The sequence below is a fragment of the Manis pentadactyla genome, chromosome 12, assembly GCF_030020395.1.
Source record: "Manis pentadactyla isolate mManPen7 chromosome 12, mManPen7.hap1, whole genome shotgun sequence".
Lineage (NCBI taxonomy): Eukaryota > Metazoa > Chordata > Mammalia > Pholidota > Manidae > Manis > Manis pentadactyla.
Window position 1 is genome coordinate 5,138,007 of NC_080030.1, and position 18,157 is coordinate 5,156,163.

The 18,157-nt window shown below is 51.5% G+C and overlaps 1 protein-coding gene across 3 annotated transcripts in view; it reads left to right on the forward strand.

Moving 5' to 3' along the window:
• Positions 1-16,409, forward strand: part of SAFB2 (scaffold attachment factor B2) — a 29,001-nt gene extending 12,592 nt beyond the window's left edge. For all 3 annotated transcript variants that reach the window (XM_036884394.2, XM_036884398.2, XM_057489782.1), the window contains 12 exons: positions 2,194-2,343; positions 2,435-2,547; positions 5,862-5,992; positions 7,251-7,342; positions 9,863-9,999; positions 10,131-10,421; positions 11,429-11,569; positions 12,685-12,727; positions 13,687-13,814; positions 15,378-15,490; positions 15,654-15,720; positions 16,008-16,409. In XM_036884394.2, the coding sequence (XP_036740289.2) occupies positions 2,194-2,343; positions 2,435-2,547; positions 5,862-5,992; positions 7,251-7,342; positions 9,863-9,999; positions 10,131-10,421; positions 11,429-11,569; positions 12,685-12,727; positions 13,687-13,814; positions 15,378-15,490; positions 15,654-15,720; positions 16,008-16,164 (1,563 nt within the window). In that variant the 3' untranslated portion in view covers positions 16,165-16,409. The remainder of the gene's footprint in view (positions 1-2,193; positions 2,344-2,434; positions 2,548-5,861; positions 5,993-7,250; positions 7,343-9,862; positions 10,000-10,130; positions 10,422-11,428; positions 11,570-12,684; positions 12,728-13,686; positions 13,815-15,377; positions 15,491-15,653; positions 15,721-16,007) is intronic.
• Positions 16,410-18,157: the final 1,748 nt, after the last annotated feature.

Consider the following 18,157-nt stretch of genomic DNA (forward strand, 5'->3'; position numbering starts at 1 on the left):
TAGTGGTTGCTTTTAGGAATTACAATACACGTCTTATCATTGTCCGTCTCGCAGTGATGTTACAACAGTTCCCAGATAGTATAAGAACCTAACAGCAGTGCACTGCCATTTCCCACCCTGACCTTTGGATGTTATCGTTACACATTTTGCTTCTACTTAATACCACAGAGTACCTTATTGGCTAATTTTTGTGTTTTTGTTTGCTTTGCTTTAAACAATTATATTTTAAAGAGATTTATAAATAAGGAAAAACGTGTTTTTCATTACCCACAGATTTGCCTTTTGGGGAGTGGTCTTTATTTATTTGCACTTATATCCACATTCCTGCTGAGTGTCGTTCTCCCTCCTTAAACTTTTCTTGTAGTGCAAGGTTGCCAGTGATGAATTCTTGCTACTTTTGTTATGTGTGAAAAAGTTGTTCTTCTGTCTTCTTTTGAAAGCTCTTCCCATTAGGTTTAGAAGTCCAGGCTGGTTGATTTTTCTTCCAGACAATATTGCACCTCCGCTGCCTCTGGCTCACATCACTGGCTGCAGTTCTTGTCTTTGTTCCTTAGTGTACATGTGTTGTCTTCCTCTGGCTGCCTTTAGAAATTCCTCTTCATCGGTGTTTTGGAGCAATTTGCTGCTGCTGCGCTTTGGTTTCATTTCCTGAGCTTTTCCCTGCTCTTCTCGCCTGTGGGGATTCTGTAAGCTGCCCCACAACTCACTGTTGCTATGGTTGGTTTTGTTTTTTTCCGTCTGTTTTCTTAGTTTCATTCTGAATAGCTTCTCTTCCTATGTCTTCAACTTCCCAGATCTTTTCTTCCCCAGCATCTGCTGTCAACCCCACCTAATATATTTTTCATCTCCAGAGGCTCGGTTTGGGTATTTTAAAATACCTTCCATGTGTTTGCCTAAGAAAGCTCAGTTTTTCTCCACCTTCTTGAATATTTAGGATATAGCAAAAATAACTGTAATGTCCATGTACACTAATTCAGTCATCGGCGTCACTTCTGGGTCTGTTTTTATTAGTTTGGTTTCTTCATTGGAGTTGTATGTTCCTGCTGCTTGGCTTGCCTGGTCATTTTCGATTGGATGCCAGCCATTCTGTCATCTGCATCATTGCTGCTAGTTACTCTTGTGTCCCTGTAAATGGGCTTCAGCTTTTGCTGGGACGTAGTTTGGTTGCTTGCTTCTTCCCAGGCTTGCTGTTAGGCTTTATCAGTCAGGCCAGAGCAGCCCTAGTTTGGGGCTAACTTTGTCCACTTCCAGGGTAATCCCCTTCTGAGTACTTGGCACAATGCCCCGTGAATTACAAGCTTTTCCTTTTCAGCTGTTGGGTTCACTCTGAGATCAAAGTTGTGGTCCTGAGAGGATTCGAAGGTCGTTCCTTCCGCTCTTACAGTTGGTTCTCCCCCTAGCCTGTGGTGCTTTCCTCACCCAGGCGTTCTCCTCAAGGAGACCCTCTGCAGCTCTCTGTGCAGCCCTCCCCTCTCCAGTACTATGGTTTCTCACTGTCTTGATTTCCTCACACTGAGCTCTGCTCAGCTGGGGTAAATCGCCCTGTCCTCCCCCAGTCCCTCCTCCCTGCCCGTGGTGTGGGACCTCTGAGCAGTAAGCCAGGGCAACCCAGGGCTCCCCTCAAGTGCTTCCCCTCTCGTGGGGGCCACCCTCTTATTTGACAAGACCCGATGTCAGGTGTCTGAAAACCCTTGTTGCCTACATTTCCTCCAGTAGTTGAGTTTTTCAGGCAGCAGAAGGGTAAATGCTGGGGACTTCATCCTGAGCAGAAGCAGAAGTCCTCTCTGCATCTCTGCCAAAGCTGATCTGACCCCTGGCCTGCATAGGTTGGGTGCACATCTGAGTAGGTAGCCCATCGGCCCTCCATGGCTGTGGTGGAATTGGGAAGATGGGTGATCCAAGCGGGAAGGACTTCCAATCAATTAACAAGTTGTGTTTAGTGAAGTTTCACTGTCTTTAGCTTTTCCTGTGTGTTTTTTGTCACTATGAGGGCTGATCTTACATCAAAAACAGTTGTTTTTTGAAAGGTCAGGACTAATGAAAGCTACTTTAACAACCAATTGTGAAGAACTAACAGTTTCAGAGAGGTAAAAACTAATGGAGGTGCTTCTGGTAACCAGTTAACTGCTTATAATTTTTGACAAGTTGTGTGGTTATTTTTGTGAGAAAATAAAGACTACCTCTCTCGTGAAGGTCGTTGGAGCTAAAGTGGTGACCAATGCCCGCAGTCCTGGGGCTCGGTGCTATGGATTCGTCACTATGTCTACATCCGATGAGGCCACAAAGTGTATCGGCCACCTCCACAGAACCGAACTTCATGGAAGAATGATCTCCGTAGAGAAGGTGAGGAGGTCCTGGCCTGTTGTGAACCCAGTGACGTTCATAAGCAGGAGACAATAGACCATGAGCCATTTCTGTCTATATTGTATCTTAGGCCAAAAACGAACCTGCTGGGAAAAAGCTGTCTGACAGAAAAGAGTGCGAAGTGAAGAAGGAGAAATTATGTAGTGTTGACAGACATCATTCTGTGGAGATCAAAATTGAAAAGTAAGGTGATTTTTTAACTCCTTTCTCTGTTTTTCCTAGCCTTTCTCTTGGGTAGATTGCTGGGAGGGGGCCGGTGGCAGCCACAGGGTCACTGGTGAAGCCCGCATGAGCCCTCCTTTCCATAGTCAGCCTCCCCAGCGTCTCCTCTCAACCTCACTTGACTTTTGCCTCTCCTGCCACTTCGTTTAGCTTCCAATAAAGATTTTGAGTGAAGTAACCCCAAACTCTGAAAAATGGATTCACCAGATTCAGGTGATCCTTAAGTATTTCTGTCCGTTTGTTTCAGTAGCCTGTTAGGAAATACCACATGTGACATGAAAAGATAATATTTTTATTTCATTCTCAACATTCTGGGCCCCTGCATGGCCTCCCCAACCATGGAGTGGTTTCCTGGTCCAGGTTGACTTTCATGCAGTCTGTGCTTCATATCACAGCACCTGCAGAAACCCAGCTTTGCAAAGATAGGTGCCATCAAAGGAATGCAGCCAATCTAATGGAGAAATGAGTGCGCTCAGGCCAGTAATGTGCAGTGTCAGATGGTTGGCAGGCGTTGCTGTTGCCCTCAAAACCTTAAAATGTCCCAGTGCACCTGTGAGTTCACAGTGGCACCCCAGGGATACCGTGGTACAACAATTTGGGAACCACAGGTCTGAGGTATTGTTTATAAAGGAGGTACTTTATATCTTTAATCAAGATGGGGGCAGAGCTTTCAGAGCAGGCACTGCATATTTATACTCTCATCAAAATTGTAGGCTTATCTTTCTGAGAAGGTGGGCTTTGGTGATAATGCCTGCTACGGCACTATTCTCAGAATGCTGAGTGTCTGTTAAGTTTATGCTCTCATCACAATTTATTCCCACTTCTAGGTCCACTCCCACCCTAAAAATTGCACCCTTTATTGAGACTCAGTCTGACAGTGATTCCACTTTGCTGTTGTTTTTTATGTATGAAAATTTATAGTCATGTGAGCATGGCTGTGGAGAGCATCAATACTCAAGAGCTGAACTTGGGTTTTATAGATTTAATTGCCAGTCTCCATTTATGTCCAAATTGGAATTCATAGGCCTGCGAATAAAGGATGTCACACTAGCCTTCATGCATTTAGGAGTGAAACTCGCAATTTCATCAGCCGCATCCACAGAGGCACATCTGTGAGCAGTGCTTAGCAGTCTGTGTAGGTAGACTGTGGGGAGCTGGTGGGAGTCCTTGGTATTTCTGCTGTTTGAGATGCATTTCCTTCCTTGATATTCTGATCACAAATGTGAGTTGTGTTTGTTGAAGAAAGGAATTGGATGATAACTGGACGACGTGTCAGGTGGTGTCCTACTCCCTGGGACAGTCTGTGAGGTCTGTGCTCTGTGTAGAAGAGGAAGCAGGCTCAGAAAAGCGTGCCTGGCCCAAGGTCACACAGCCCAGCCCGGAAGCGGCAAGGCCAGGATTCTCACTTTCTGCACATGGCGCTTAGGCCCTTAACCAGGCAATGAGCTTGAGATGTTTAAAACCAAACTGCCTTTAAGTGGTGCCTAGAAAGTGTGTTTGAGCATTTTAAAATTCATTTGACCTATATTTTTTTCTTCAAATAAGTATCTTCATTAACCTTCCCTTTCATTTCAAGAATTTCTAGGTTTAATAGCCTCAGAGAAATAGAGAAACTTTCTGAAAGGGGTGGCTTGTCCTTGCCGTCTCGGATGAATAGGGGTTGTTTATACAGTCGCCATTTGGAAAGCACACACACATCTTCAGTGTTATCCCACTACCTTTTTGGTATCTATATCCCTCCAGTGATTTTTTTCCTACATGGGCATTTATTTTTTAGAACAATTTTTGACTTAGTGTCATCAGAAAGTTCCGTTGTGTCTAGGAGGTGCCATGTGAGTACAGAACAAGTAGGAGGGGTCTCTTGTCAAGACATTTCAGGTCTCTTGGCGGAGAGGAGAAGGCATCACCCCAGATTAGTGGAAGAGGCACATCTAATTCCTGTGGCTTTATTTGTAAACGTGGAGTCGAGGGAAGCAATCTCTGTTCCTGTCGGGAGGGAGATGGTTAAATAACCATATGGGCTGACCTTTAAAACAGGAGATGGAAGTGTAGTAGGGCACAAGGGCTGGTCAGGGCTGTGTAGTAGGGCACACGGGCTGATCAGTCCACATGGGCTGACCTTCAGAACAGGAGATGGAAGTGTAGTAGGGCAGCCTGCTGAGTGCCGTTCTGGTTGTGTCAGTCTTAAGAAACATGTAAAACGTCGCTGGAGATCAGCCTGGTTGTTTGAATGTGTGTGTGAAGTCACAGAGCCAAATGGTGGACAGTAAAGTTGTGGTGGCTGTTGTCCCTGGGACAGGGAGGGGACAGGTGTATGTGTGACATCCACCATGATTTGTAGTGTTTTCGTTTTAAGACAGGAAACCAGTATGTTCCAACTATTGACAGTTGTCAATTTCAGTACACACCGTCAGTTATTAAGGGGTGTGTTTACATTTTTAAGTGTTAGAAGTTTTTCTCAAAGTGAATATTCTTTTAAAGAAGAGCTCTGTGCTCTTCAGGGGAAGGAAGACGAGTGGAGGTTGCCTTTGAATGGCCTGACTCTTCCCCGGTCGGAGGGAAGAGAGGGCTTCAGGAAGGGCTGGTCAGGGCATCCCGCCGCCCTGGCTTTCCTGTCCTGGACCCAGTCACTGGTGGGCATTTAATTGGTACGGAATTGCCCAAGCGAGGCAACATCAGGGGCTGTGGGGACAGGTTGGAATGGCAGTGATGATTTACTCACTGCTTAGGAGAAGGCTGCCTGGGCTGCAGTGTTATTACCAGTTTGCCTATTAACTGGCTCTTAGCATATCTTCTTAGTTACCCCAAGTATGTGGAGATTACCAGGTGCGCTGCCTTGGTGTTTAGGGTAGATGGCACATGGCTTCACACAGCATGTACCTCCCATCCTCGTACTGCATTGTATTTATTTGGAAAACTTAAAAATAAGTATTCCACACGTACAAAATGAAACACCAGTTTTGAATAGGCATTCTCATTTACATAGCTGGGGTGCTCCTCAGGTGTGCCTGCGTGTCTGTCGTGTACACCAGTGCGTCTCAGCAGCTGGGCGAAGCCTGCCCACCAGCCTGCAGCTTCGGCCTGCATGTTTCTAGATGTAGCATATAACTCCCGGGGGGGGACGGGCTGCATCTAAAGAGGGTCTTATCATCACTGTGGATTGTAAATGACCATCCGCTTGCTGCCAGGCTGGTTCTGTGAGGAAGTCTGACGGGTGTGCCCCACTCCTGGTAGAGTCTCAGGAACTTAAGTTTGATAACTGTGTTTTTAAATAGAACTGTCATTAAGAAGGAAGAGAAGATGGAGAAAAAGGAGGAAAAAAAGCCTGAAGACATTAAAAAGGAAGAAAAAGATGCAGACGAGCTGAAACTGGGACCTACAAATCGGTCCAGAGTCACCAAATCAGGTGATTGAAGTCTTCTCAGTGTTCGTGAAAAGGGAGTGCCGGGCCGGGATGGGACTGGGAGGGTTTCGGAAACCAAGTGAGCACAGCGCTCTCTCTGGGGACTTCGCTGGGTGCTGCTGTTCACTGGCAGCCCTTAGAGCAGTGGAGCCTTGGGTGAAGACACGGCGCAGAGGAGTTTGTGTGCGACGGTAGCAGCCTGGAGGTATTCTGACCTGTGACCGGCTTCTTGCTTTTTCCTGAGTCTTTGGCCAAAGAGAAGGAGTCCTAGCTCTGGGAACTAAGTTGATGCGGTTTGGCAGTATATGTATATGATGAAGTTTCTCCTGCATGTGTGTGAAGGCCAGATAGAGGCAGTGAAAAAATGTAGAGAAAATGCAAACCTCACAGCATTTTGTACCCTTTAAAGTCAGTGTATTTGGAGCATCTCATCTCCAGCACCATTTTAGCAAAGTTAATTATGCTCTTCGCCTTCAGTTTGAGATTGTGCAGAATGTTTTGTGGAAAAAATAAAACCAGTCTTCCCCTCCACAGTAAAACAAACAAAACCCAGCCGCTGAGAGCACTAGAGTTTGGTAGGACACACAACAAGTTACATCTTAAGTGTTGGAGGGGATTCAGCAGCAGTCTCTTGGGGAATGTGTTTTTAAAATGTTCCTCAAGTATTGCAGATCTCCCTCAATCAGCAAGAGTTCTGGTGATTAGAGTCTGGCTCTTGTGTCGTCAAAGAGAAGAATCAGTTTAGAAGACTTTATTGCCACAGAGGAATGAAGGAAAGCCCACCCATCTGGTGGGGGCTTCCTCAGAGCCAGCAGTGTCTGATTCAGAGCATAAGGGCCTGGGCTCTGTAGAGCTTTCCAGAATGTATAGGAGGAATACAAATCGAAATCAGTTATCCTGAAGCCACTAGGATTTTGGGTGAGGGGTGAAGGAGGCCTGCAGGTTGGATGTGTTTGTGCACACGCTGCACAGGGCACTTGGGCTTGGATGGCAGTAGTGAGATGTGAGGAAATCACAGCCCCTTCATTCCAGGTGAGCAAAGACCTGTCGGGGTCTGCCTGCCGCTTGAAACCCAGTGTTGCCATATGGGCAGCATTTACTTCCTATCGTGCCGCCCAGAGGGATGAGGTGCAGAGGCCCCAGAGCATAGCAGTGGTCGCCTGCCGGAGCCTCGGGAACCTGCAGGCAGCCCCAGTGCGTGCGCTGTCCGGGACTGGGCCGCCAGCATGGCTTCACGGGTGCCTTGTCTTTCCTCCTGAAGGAAGCAGAGGAATGGAACGGACGGTCGTAATGGACAAATCTAAAGGAGAGCCTGTGATTAGTGTGAAAACCACAAGCAGGTCAAAGGAGAGAGTAAGTATTGCCTCTGCCGCCTCAAGTCCTACCGATTATGATGGTGGTTTAACGACTACTTGGATTCGTGTGATGGAAGCAACATTGTTTTGCGTTTAAAATTTCAGAGTTCTTTGAGGCACCAAAAAGACATGTCATGAACTGCTGAGGGTTATACATACAGCCAGAAATTGGGTGCTAACACTTAAACTCAGTACTTACCATGTTTGCTTTCCATACCATGTTGGCCCCTTGCTGACCCTGTGTCAGGTGATACCGTCTTCTAGAAGGGGAACTGATTCTCAAACGACAGCTCACGTTGAATAGGATAGGCAAGACCCAGGCTTTTCCAGTCGGAAAGCAGATTCAACTCCTGGGTTTATCTGAGACTCGTTTATGTGTTTTCTTAGTTGATTTTCTAGTTGCCTATTACATGAACCAAGAAAAGCAGAGTCTACCGTAAAACTGGCGGTCTTTCACGTTGTCACAGAACGAGCTACATTTCCTACGTGGTACACACAGCTGGGCAGGCTGAGAGCTCCTTACTTGGCCCTTTCCCCTCTGGAAAGCAAAGCCCCCTGCTTCCCAGCTGCAGGGGCGGCTGGCACGACGCTGATGAAGGGGGCAGTTGGGGGCTGCGGCCACATCCTTGCCAGCAGCTCTCGGGGTCGGCACCTAATGCTGAGGTGGACGTTTGGGTTCTACAGAGCAGGCTTCCTAATGCTGTTTTCCCCATGGGCTACATGGAGGTCATAAAATACAGAAAAGGGTAGAGAAGGAAACAGAAAACCCCCAGTCTTAGCACCCAGATAATGCCGATGTTGGACAGTAATGCCTGCACGTCTGCAGAATGGAAGCCTCCCTGCTCTCACACGGACTCCTCGGTCTTAGAGAGGGCGTCACGCACAGCCCACACACGGTGCGCCCCACCATTCCATGGTGGGGGGTCCTCAGTGAGCTGCTGTCAGTCACCTTGTGAGGAATTTGTGTTCGAGAGCTTTATATGCTGAGACATACAGTTCTACCTCCTTATGTCTTAAACTTTTACCTTTTGGTATAACTATAGGTTCACAGGAAGTTGCAAAGACAGTGCAGATCGCAGTCACCCCCCATGATCCCATTTCGTGGAACTAGCACAGTGTCAACCCAGGAAAGTGATGACATTGCGACACGGAGTGTGGTGCTAGGAGGCGACCTTTGTGTGTCCCTTTTGTGTCACCCCAGCCTAGCCCAGCCCTGGGAAGCTACTAGTGTTAACCATCTCCAGAGTTTGTTCTGAGAATTTATATAAATGGAACCAGGCAGCACATGGCCTTTTTTCACTCAGCGTGTGAGATCTATCCAGGCTGTGTGTGTCCTCTGTCCTTTTGTGGCTGGTTCGTGGATGCACTGCAGTGATTTTAACCAGTGCCCTCTTGGTGGGCTGTGGTTGTCTCCATGCCCCCAGTTGAAACCCACTGTGCCTGATGTCCGCGTGCACACCCCTGGTGAGCGCCAGCAGTGGGTGGGTTGCTGGTCCAAAGGTGTGTGTATGTTGTTTCTGTGATGGATGTTAGCAGTGCTCTTCAGAAAGGTGGTGGAGGGTACGTGGCATGTGCCATGCCGCTAGTGAGTGGCAAGGCCAGGTTATGAACCCAGGACTCCAGGGACCCCACTGCCATGCTGCCTGGGAAGGTCCGGTGTCTGTTCCTGCCCACTGCGGGCTGCCGTATGTGGTCATAGGCGAGGACAGCATTGTGGCATTGGGGCTGCGGATCCTCCCTCGCAGTGAGCATGTCCTCTCTCTCTGTGTGTCCCCCTCCTCCCTTGCTTTTTGGTAAAACCTGAGAGTCGTCTCCTTTGCCTGTCTTTCTGTCATGCTTTCTGGTCTTGGCTGACCTCCCCCACACCCCTCTGCGTGAGCCCGCTGAGAGAATAAGCTGAGGAACTCGGGCAGAATGTCTCCCAGGCCCCTTCCCCGGGGATTCCAAGGCTGTGAGTCTGTAGGAGGCCCTGGGTTGGGCTGTGTGAGCGCTTGCTGGGAGAGTCTGTTCCGTGGCCTGGGTGTCCCAGCCATTGAGAGGTGCAGAAGTGGGAGTTGGATGTCGGTGTTTTGTGCCTCCTCCCAGAAATGAAATAGCATGGAAGTCACCCATTAACACCCCTGGCCCTTCTTGGGGTGTTTTGCAGTAAAGCATCTTTGGCGTGTTCTATTTTAAGGCGCCTGCCTGCAGCCTGAGTCATCAGTTGAGAAGTAAAAAACGTAGTTCTCACCTGCTGCCCCAGCAGCTGGCGTCACAGCCAGGACCCTGGGCCAGGGACCGCCGTGGCATCGCTTGTGCACTGTGGCGCCAAGAAGCCTTGCTTTGCCTTACGTCATGCGGAGTACTTGGCTCTGCTACCCTAGAAAGCCTCCCTGTAGGTTTTATTCCCCCTTTTCTCTACCATTAATGCCCTTTGTTTGCTGGGGCCTTCACGTAAACCACGTGGGGACAGTGTTAGTCTCACCCAGACATGTCGGGATCGTTCTTCTGACGTTAATGAACCGCTTTTGGTAAACAGAGCTCTAAGAGTCAGGATCGCAAGTCGGAAAGCAAAGAGAAGAGAGACATCCTGTCATTTGACAAAATCAAGGAGCAAAGGGAACGAGAGCGCCAGAGGCAGCGGGAGCGGGAAATCCGGGAGACCGAGCGGCGGCGGTGAGTGCGGGCCGCGGGCTGGCGGGCACCCTGGGCGAGGTCAGCCTTCCTCCGCGGCCGGTCTCCTGTGTGGCTTGGGCTCGCCGGCCGCCTGGGGAGGACCCGGCCTCGACTGCCCTGTGCTCCCGCAGCGAGCGCGAGCAGCGCGAGAGGGAGCAGCGCCTGGAGGCCTTCCACGAGCGCAAGGAGAAGGCGCGGCTGCAGCGGGAGCGCCTGCAGCTCGAGTGCCAGCGGCAGCGGCTGGAGCGCGAGCGCCTGGAGCGGGAGCGGCTGGAGCGCGAGCGCATGCGCGTGGAGCGCGAGCGCCGGAAGGAGCAGGAGCGCATCCACCGCGAGCGCGAGGAGCTGCGGCGCCAGCAGGAGCAGCTGCGCTACGAGCAGGAGCGGCGGCCGGGGCTGCGCAGGCCCTACGACGCCGGGCGGTGAGGAGCGGGGCGCGCTGGGCGGCGGGGCGGCTTCCGTTGCGCTGACCGTTCTCACCCGGCCATCCGAGCGCCGGGCCCTGGAGACACTGGAGCAGGGTCTGGCGCCCCTGGACGCCTTTGCAGGACCTGGTGGCCGCCACCCCCTCCAGTATATGGCGTTTGATGTCACGATCGTGGCTGGTTGACTCATTTTCCCCAGCTGCTTTATCCTTCAGAGAGTCTTGCTGGTGGATGCCAGGGTTGAAGGTTGGCGATGCCCTCGTCGAGGCTGTCCCCTGCGCACTGGTTGCTGGTGGGGCATAACCACCCTCTGAGTGTTTATGGCAGAGATACCCAGGTGGGCATTAGGCCTGCTGTGGGATGGGCAGCCAGTCAGCCTCGTGGGGCCTTGTACAGGGAGGGGCAGAGTCCACTCTGTGCAAAAGGAAATTGCCTTCTTGTTCAAAAAGTAGGTTTATTGGTCTCTAGCTTCTCTGAGCTGTTTAATTGATGGTCACCCATCACCCCCCAACCCATGAGCCTCGTTTTCTGGTAAAAATCGGGAAGAAGATAATTGGATGCCATCCTGAGCTGAATGTAGTTCACTATCACTCAATCTGATTCCCTTTGCTTTTGCAAAAAACTTGGAGGGAGGTTCAGGTTTCCATAGAAGACAGGAAGGTGCCAATGTGGCTCTCTGGAACGCCGTTGCAGAAGAATCAAAGATTTCATTTCACTTGCATTTGAGCTCATGCGGGGGATCAAGGTACTAGCAGCCTTGTGGTACAATCAGCTCACAGCAGTCCTTGCTCGGGATTGTCAGATGCGAATACCAGTGCGCCTCTTGGCAGTTTGGGGGATTTTAATTTATCAGATCAAAGCAATAATGATTGGATGTTTAGAGATCAGCACTGCGGGACATTTTAAATGATGCTGCTTCTGGGGAGAGCTCCCCCACCTGCACCCTTTCCTTCTTTGCCCTGGTTCTCTTTCATAAATTTGCATCCTTTTTAAAATAAAAACAGACGAGATGACGCCTACTGGCCAGAGGGAAAGCGCATGGCCATGGAGGACAGATACCGCCCAGACTTCCCTCGGCCTGATCACCGCTTCCATGACTTTGACCATCGTGACCGGGGCCAGTACCAGGACCATGTGGCCGACAGGTCAGCGGCCCGCCCTCTCCCTCAGCCATAGACAAGTGATCTGGGCCTGGCACAGGGATTGGTCTTCATCTGTTCTCTAACCTCTGATTCACTTGGGAGGCTCCCAGTGGGGAACTGTGGCCTGCCACACGTGGGACTTAGAAACACAGGCCTTGAGTGAGATGTTGGAATTGGCAGTCACTTACTGCTGCCTCCATTTGTCTAGCAGTTCATTTCACGTGCAGTCCCCTTCACAGGGGATGGAGGGGGGTCCCCTGGGCAGTTCCCACAGCACCCTGGGCTCTGCACAGCCATTCCTGGGCCTCCCTGCTCCGCCCCACTGGCTGGCACGAGGCCCTGGAGGAGGGCGTGGCCTGGCTGCCTTGTCACTGCAGAGAAGGGACCTGAGGGCAAGGCCGGCTGGGGTCAGCTCAGTGGGCTCACTGGCCAGCACAGGTTCCCGTGCCAGCGGACAGCAAAACGGGGGAAAGTCCCTGCTAGGCTTGCTCTGTGTTTTAAAGGCTCTGAGTTTTAGCCACTGCCTTCCCCCCCTTTTTTTTTTTTTTGCTAGTGGCTTTTTTAATGAGGAACTATCCAGTCTCTTAGAAAGGCAACCCTTGATTTTCCACTTACTGGGTTTCCCATCGTGCTCCCTTGGACTGCACGTGGTCGAGCCATTTCACCTCATTAGCTCTTCCATAAGGGAGGGGGGAAGGGGAAAGATGGGCTGAGGAGGCCCTCATTTAGTCAGTGATGGCTGGAGTCGGTTTGAGAGTTGGTGTGAGTCACGTATGTTAGGGACCCTCTGAAGCTTCCCTGTTACCCTGACCTTTGTCACCAGGCCACACATACATTGGGCATTGACTTCAAGGTGTGGGTCTTTACTTCCAGGAGTCCACTGAGATATTTTAGCTGTGTAAAAATCTTAGTTCCTACCTTCATCCGACCCAGCTTCACTCCCACCGTCAGGGAAAATCCTTTAGTTGCAAACCAGCCTCTTTTTTCAGTCCACTAAATTATAGGCCTTAGGTTGTGAACCACAGTAAGCCCTCCAACCGTGGAATGCTTGTGTGGCCTGCAGAAATGTTGTACCGGGCCATTGATTGGCTTTGCAATCAGACATTTCTCTTTTACAGGAGGGAAGGTTCGAGGTCAGTGATGGGAGAGCGAGACGGGCAGGTGAGTAAACTTCAGGCACTCACCGCCTCCCCCTGCCGGGGCACACCTGCTTCTGTGTGGGGCAGGTGGGAGTGATCAGTCCTGGCCAGCGAGGACAAGTGTGTGTGGTTTACTGGTTTCTGATTTGTGAGTCTTATGTGTTTTTCAAGTACATAAGGCTTTTCTTGCCTAATTTTGTCCCTTAGAAACTACAGGTGTTTCTTGATTGCCTGCTGGCTTAGAGTGCCTTTGCATCCTGGTTCTGCCCCCAGCACCCCAGGCAGGCTGAGGGGCCTGAGAGTCAGCCCGTGTTTTAGGTGGGAGTCCCTCTGGGTCCCTCTTAGGTGCTGGGGTGGGTCCTGGTGTCTGGTGATCTGTAGGCACCCCATGAAAGGTGCAGAGGATATCAGAGGAAAGGAGTCATCTATGAGAAAGGTGGGGGGCATCAGATTTGTGGCTTTTTAAAAATAGGGGTGTTTTTTGAGAGAACATCTCTTGCTGCTCAGAGGTGGTGGGTTCCTGAGCGTAGAATGGAGTTGCTGGGAGTGTTGAGTCGTTCTTGTCTGCAAGGTGCTGACCTCAGGGGGTCAGAGAGGGGGCAGGGCCCATCCTGCTCCCCGAGAGTGACGCACAGAGGGTCTGAGGGTGTTGACCCGCCTCGGGGGCATGGACCAGGCCCTCTGTCATTGGCAAGGAAGGGAGGTGGTTCTTCAGGGACAGTTCTCAGAGACTCTACTCAGTGGGCCTTTCAGAGCGTCGGGAACCCTACAGCAGAGGGCTGGGCCCGCAGCTCCTGGGGCGTCGTAGGGAGGGAAGCGGAGCACTGGTGAAGCCAGGTTCAGGGGTGGCCCGGGCAGGTTGGCTTGGGGTCGCTGGGGGTGCTGAGCCACGTTCCGTCCACCGTGGCAGGGGCTGCAGATTGGCAGGCCTGTGCAGGAATGACATGGCTAGAGTTGTCCTGTCCCTCTTGTGCCTTCCAGCACTACTCGGATGACCGCCACGGCCACGGCGGCCCAGAGCGCCACGGGCGGGACTCCCGAGATGGCTGGGGGGGCTACGGCTCCGACAAGAGACTGAGCGAGGGCCGGGGGCCGCCGCCTCCACCCAGGTTAGTGGGGGTCACGGCGGGCGGGTGGCTGCCCCTGGTCAGAGGCCATGTGTGCCCCCTTCCTGCCTGCCGATGCAGGTGTCTTGCCTGGGCACTACTGGGGGCCCTGCCTGCTGAAGGTGACAGATGGCCCCAGTGCCTTAGACTTGCTCCCACTGGCGGTGGAGAAGCTTTACTGCCCCACCCCCACCAACACACACACCCAGGTTTTCAGCATTTTTAAGCCAGTGTCTTGGATGCCAGAATGGTCTACAGAATCTCTGGGTAGGTATTCAGGTGTCAAGTGAAGATTGCTGAGCCGGCCTGATGGGTTATCGTAACGGGCTCTTTCCTGAGCGGCCATCTTAGCACTTGGTCCTGTCACATCCCCTTACGTTTTGCCTTAAATCCCCGTGGGAAGCACGTAGGGCACTCGTCCTCACACTGCAGCCCTGAGCTGGAGCGCTGTGTGACTGAGCAGCTGTCACCGGTGGCAGGCATTACGTACACTTGCATCTCAGTTTTTGGGGGCAGTATCATATTCGCACTCACAGGTGCCAGTGGCTCTGACAGGTTCCAGGTCCTGAGGTCCCCATTGGCCCAGCAGCCAGGCCAGCTTTTCAGGAAGGCTGCTGGTGCCTGCTGGTCCCTGCACTGTGGAACTGTGTTTGATTTTAATCCCCCCAGTTGCTGTGTGAAACTTTTTTTTTTCTCAATAGCTGTTTTGAGGTATAATTCATACACCATACAGTTCACCTGTTTGAAGTACACAGTTTGCTGGATTTCAGTTTATTCACAGAATTATGCATCCATCACCACAATTTTAGAACATGTTCATCATCCTCAGTCAGGTCCCCAGCCCTCCCCCACCCCCACCCCCACCTGTCTGTGGATTTGCCTGCTCTGGGCATCTCGCAGACACTGGATCGCACGCTGTGTGGCCTTGTGTGTCTGGCATCTCTCTCTGAGCACCGAGTGCCCAGGGTCTGTCTGTGCTGTAGCGCACTTCAGAGCTGCTCTCCTCCTTGTGGCTGAGTAATGCTCCACTGTACAGCTGGGCCATGCTTCCTTTACCCATGTGTTTGAGGGACACTCCAGTGGTTTCCACTTTGGGGCAGTTGTATAATCGTGCTGCTAAGAACATTGGTGTGTGAGTTTTTGTGTGAACACATCCGTTCACCATTCTCTTGGGTGGATAGGTAGCCGGGAATGGAATTGCTGGGTCCTGTGGTCACTGCCTTTTGCACTGAGGGTGCACCATATTCCATTCCCATCAGCCATATGTGAGGATTCCTGTTTCTTCACATCTCTGCCAACGCTTGTTACCATCTTTTTAATGATAGCCATCCTCATAGCTGGGGCGGGGGTGGCTCACACACCTCATGCACATGGTCATGGTGTTAGCTGTGCTGAACACCTCGTGTGGTGCTTAGGGGCTGCGTGTGTGTCTTTTGGGAAGCGTGTGTTCCATTCTTTGCCCGCTTCTCTCAGAAACCCTTGACATGGGGCGTGATGAGGCATGCCACAGCCTCCCCCTGGAGGCACCCTGGGAAAATGGTGTGCCTGCTCTTTGTTTTGACGAAGGGGTGGACGTGACTGGACCGAGCACAGTCAAAGGCTAGAGGAGCATCAGGAACGCGCCTGGCCAGGCACGGTGGACGCAGGAACAGTGGGCCGGGAGCACGCGAGATGGCAAGGTATGGGCTGACTCCCGCACGTCACAAGTTGGAGAGGGGCCTTCCCGAGCAAGGCCACCACAGACCCAGAACTCTCCAGAGGGTCAGCATCCCTCCAGCATTTCCAGAGACTTCCAAGCACTTCAAAGAAGGGAGTGTTCGCAAACTCTTTGTTCTTTTTCAGGTGGTGAGAGGGGCCCGTCTGGGCCCTCAGGGCCAGGGCACTTGGCAAATCGGGGTGGAGTGTCGGGGTAAGAAGTTTTGTCCACGGATAAAATTTATAATCCTCCTAACTTCCTCTCCCTTGTTTGCATGTTTGTTCAACTCTTTGGGTGGAATGTTTTGAAAACAAACCCCAAAAGCAGATCTTGGCAACTTATGCAAATAACACTGTTCAATTACTGGAATGCAGTCTGTGATTATGATTTTTCTCACCTGGAAAAAGCCACACAGGCCCTAGAGGCTGCAGAGCTGTATTCTGCACCACGTTACAACTCAAAAAGTGCTTCAAGGGACAAATGTGTGCCTTTGTTCCTAGGCGAGGCGGCTTTGCACAAGGTGGGCATTCCCAGGGTCACGTGGTGCCCAGTGGTGGACTGGAAGGTGGAGGACTGGCCGGCCAGGACCGGGGCAGCAGAGTCCCGCATCCCCACCCGCACCCCCACCCCTACCCCCACTTCACCCGCCGCTACTAAACCCCACTCACCCTGAGTTTCCAGGTAGGCGGACGCACTGTTGAATCTCCTAGCCAGAGTTACCTTGAACTTACGGAATCTTTTAAGAAACAAAAGCAAATCCTGCCACCATGTTGTAGCTCAATACAATGTGAATTCACCTTTTTTTTTTTTTTTAATAAATGTGTTCTTTTCTGCCATTTTTAAGACAAAGTTTCTGTTAACGAGGCATTCCATTTTCCATTAATAAAAGTTTATGGTTCGCACTGGTGCGTGTGTGTCTTGTGGCTACAGAGTAGAGAACGGTGTTGACCTGTAGGGCGCCATTATTCGGGTAGTGCTGAATTCTCCCTATGTCCTTCTCCCCATCTTACAAATTATTTGCCCAAGGTCGTAGAGCTCATGCTTGGCAGGGCGGGGACCTAATTCAGGAGTGCTGAGTTAGGAATTCTTTGGGGGAGGGGCACGGACATTGTGGGGCCTGTGGGCCAGTTGCTTCATCCCTTGTGCTGGGGTGCCTGTGGGGAGTGTCCAGCAGTTTGGGGGTCTGATTGAGGGCAGGCACATGTGCAAGCCCCACACAGTGCTCAGTAGCTGCCCTTGGCCACTGGGCAGGGATGGGCAACCCCCTGCTTTGCATGGCCCAGTGATGTCCAATCCACCCACTTTGCTGGAAATGCAAATTCATGTGTGAAATCTCAGTTGTGATTAAGTGATTCATTTTCTTCATTAAAGACAGACAAGGACTCTGGTGGCTAGAGGTGCCATCCCTGGGCCCTGGGCCCTCCCGTCCAAGCCCCTTGTGTGAGAGGCCACAGCGAGGCCCTGCTCTTCCTTCAAGCGGGTTTCACTAATAAAAGTGGTGCTGACAGAGTGATGGCTGTGGGCACATGGGGCGGGCCTGGGGGCAAGAGGAAGGGCTGGTTTCCTGTGCATCCTGGCGCTGGCCCGGGTTGGTAAGAGTTAATCCACAGTGCCACCTGCTGGGAACCTCAGTTCCCTCCCTATGTAACTGGGACAGCCACCCCACAGGCTACCAAACAATTGCCAGTTCTCCTCGTGTACCCTGTTTCCCGCTGGGGTGTTTAGTTTTAAAAGAGCAATCTGAAAACCCTACCCAGCTTGCCTCAGAAACCAGAGAATTAAAGACAGGTCGGCCCTGGCCCTCAGTACGCTGTCGTCTGAATTGCTACAAATAAATACATTGTGAGCTTCTCCCTCCACAGGGGCTTAGAATCATTTCCAATGACAGGTTGACAGGACACCATCTACGTGTTGTGCATGGGGGTCTGTGTGGCATGTTAACTGCTACACAGAGGCCCGTCTCCTCTCTGCAAGCCAGAGTCTGGAAATTGGGGACCCGGCCTTCTGTGTTGGGTGACTCAGCCTGGGGCTGTGCGTAAGACCTGTTTTCACATCTTGACACCGCTGCAATGGAACACACATTCCCTGGGAGGTGGGGGTGGTCTCCTGGAGCACCTTGCAAGGCCTCCCAACCAGGGCTGACCGCCAGCTGCCCAGACAGCCTGGGGGCATGTCAAATTTAGGCTAGTCCCACAAAGTGAGAACAGCCCCTTTGGGCCTAAAATGGGCTGTTCCCCAAAGCTGTATGAAACATTGATATGTGGTCACGTGGTACTACGGGTGGCTTGAAACAATTGTATTCTCTCACTGTTCTCAAGGCCAGAGTCCCCATCAAGTCGGCCCAGCTGGTTTCTACTGAGCACGTGAGGGAGAGCCGTGCGTGCTTTCTCCCAGATCCTAGGCGTCGCTGGCCGCGTTTGGCATGCCTTAGCTTGTGGACGCGTCACCCTGACCTCTGCTTCCTTCGCCCAGCCCTCTCCCTGTGTATGTGTCTGTGTCCCAATTTCCCCTCTTTTTAAGGACACCCATGGATCATACCGGCCCCGGGCCCACACTCATGACCTCATTTTTCCTTGATCCCCTCAGTAAAGGCCTTGTCTCCAAAGACAGTCATTCTGAAGTCCTGGGGGCCAGCACATGCACATAGGAA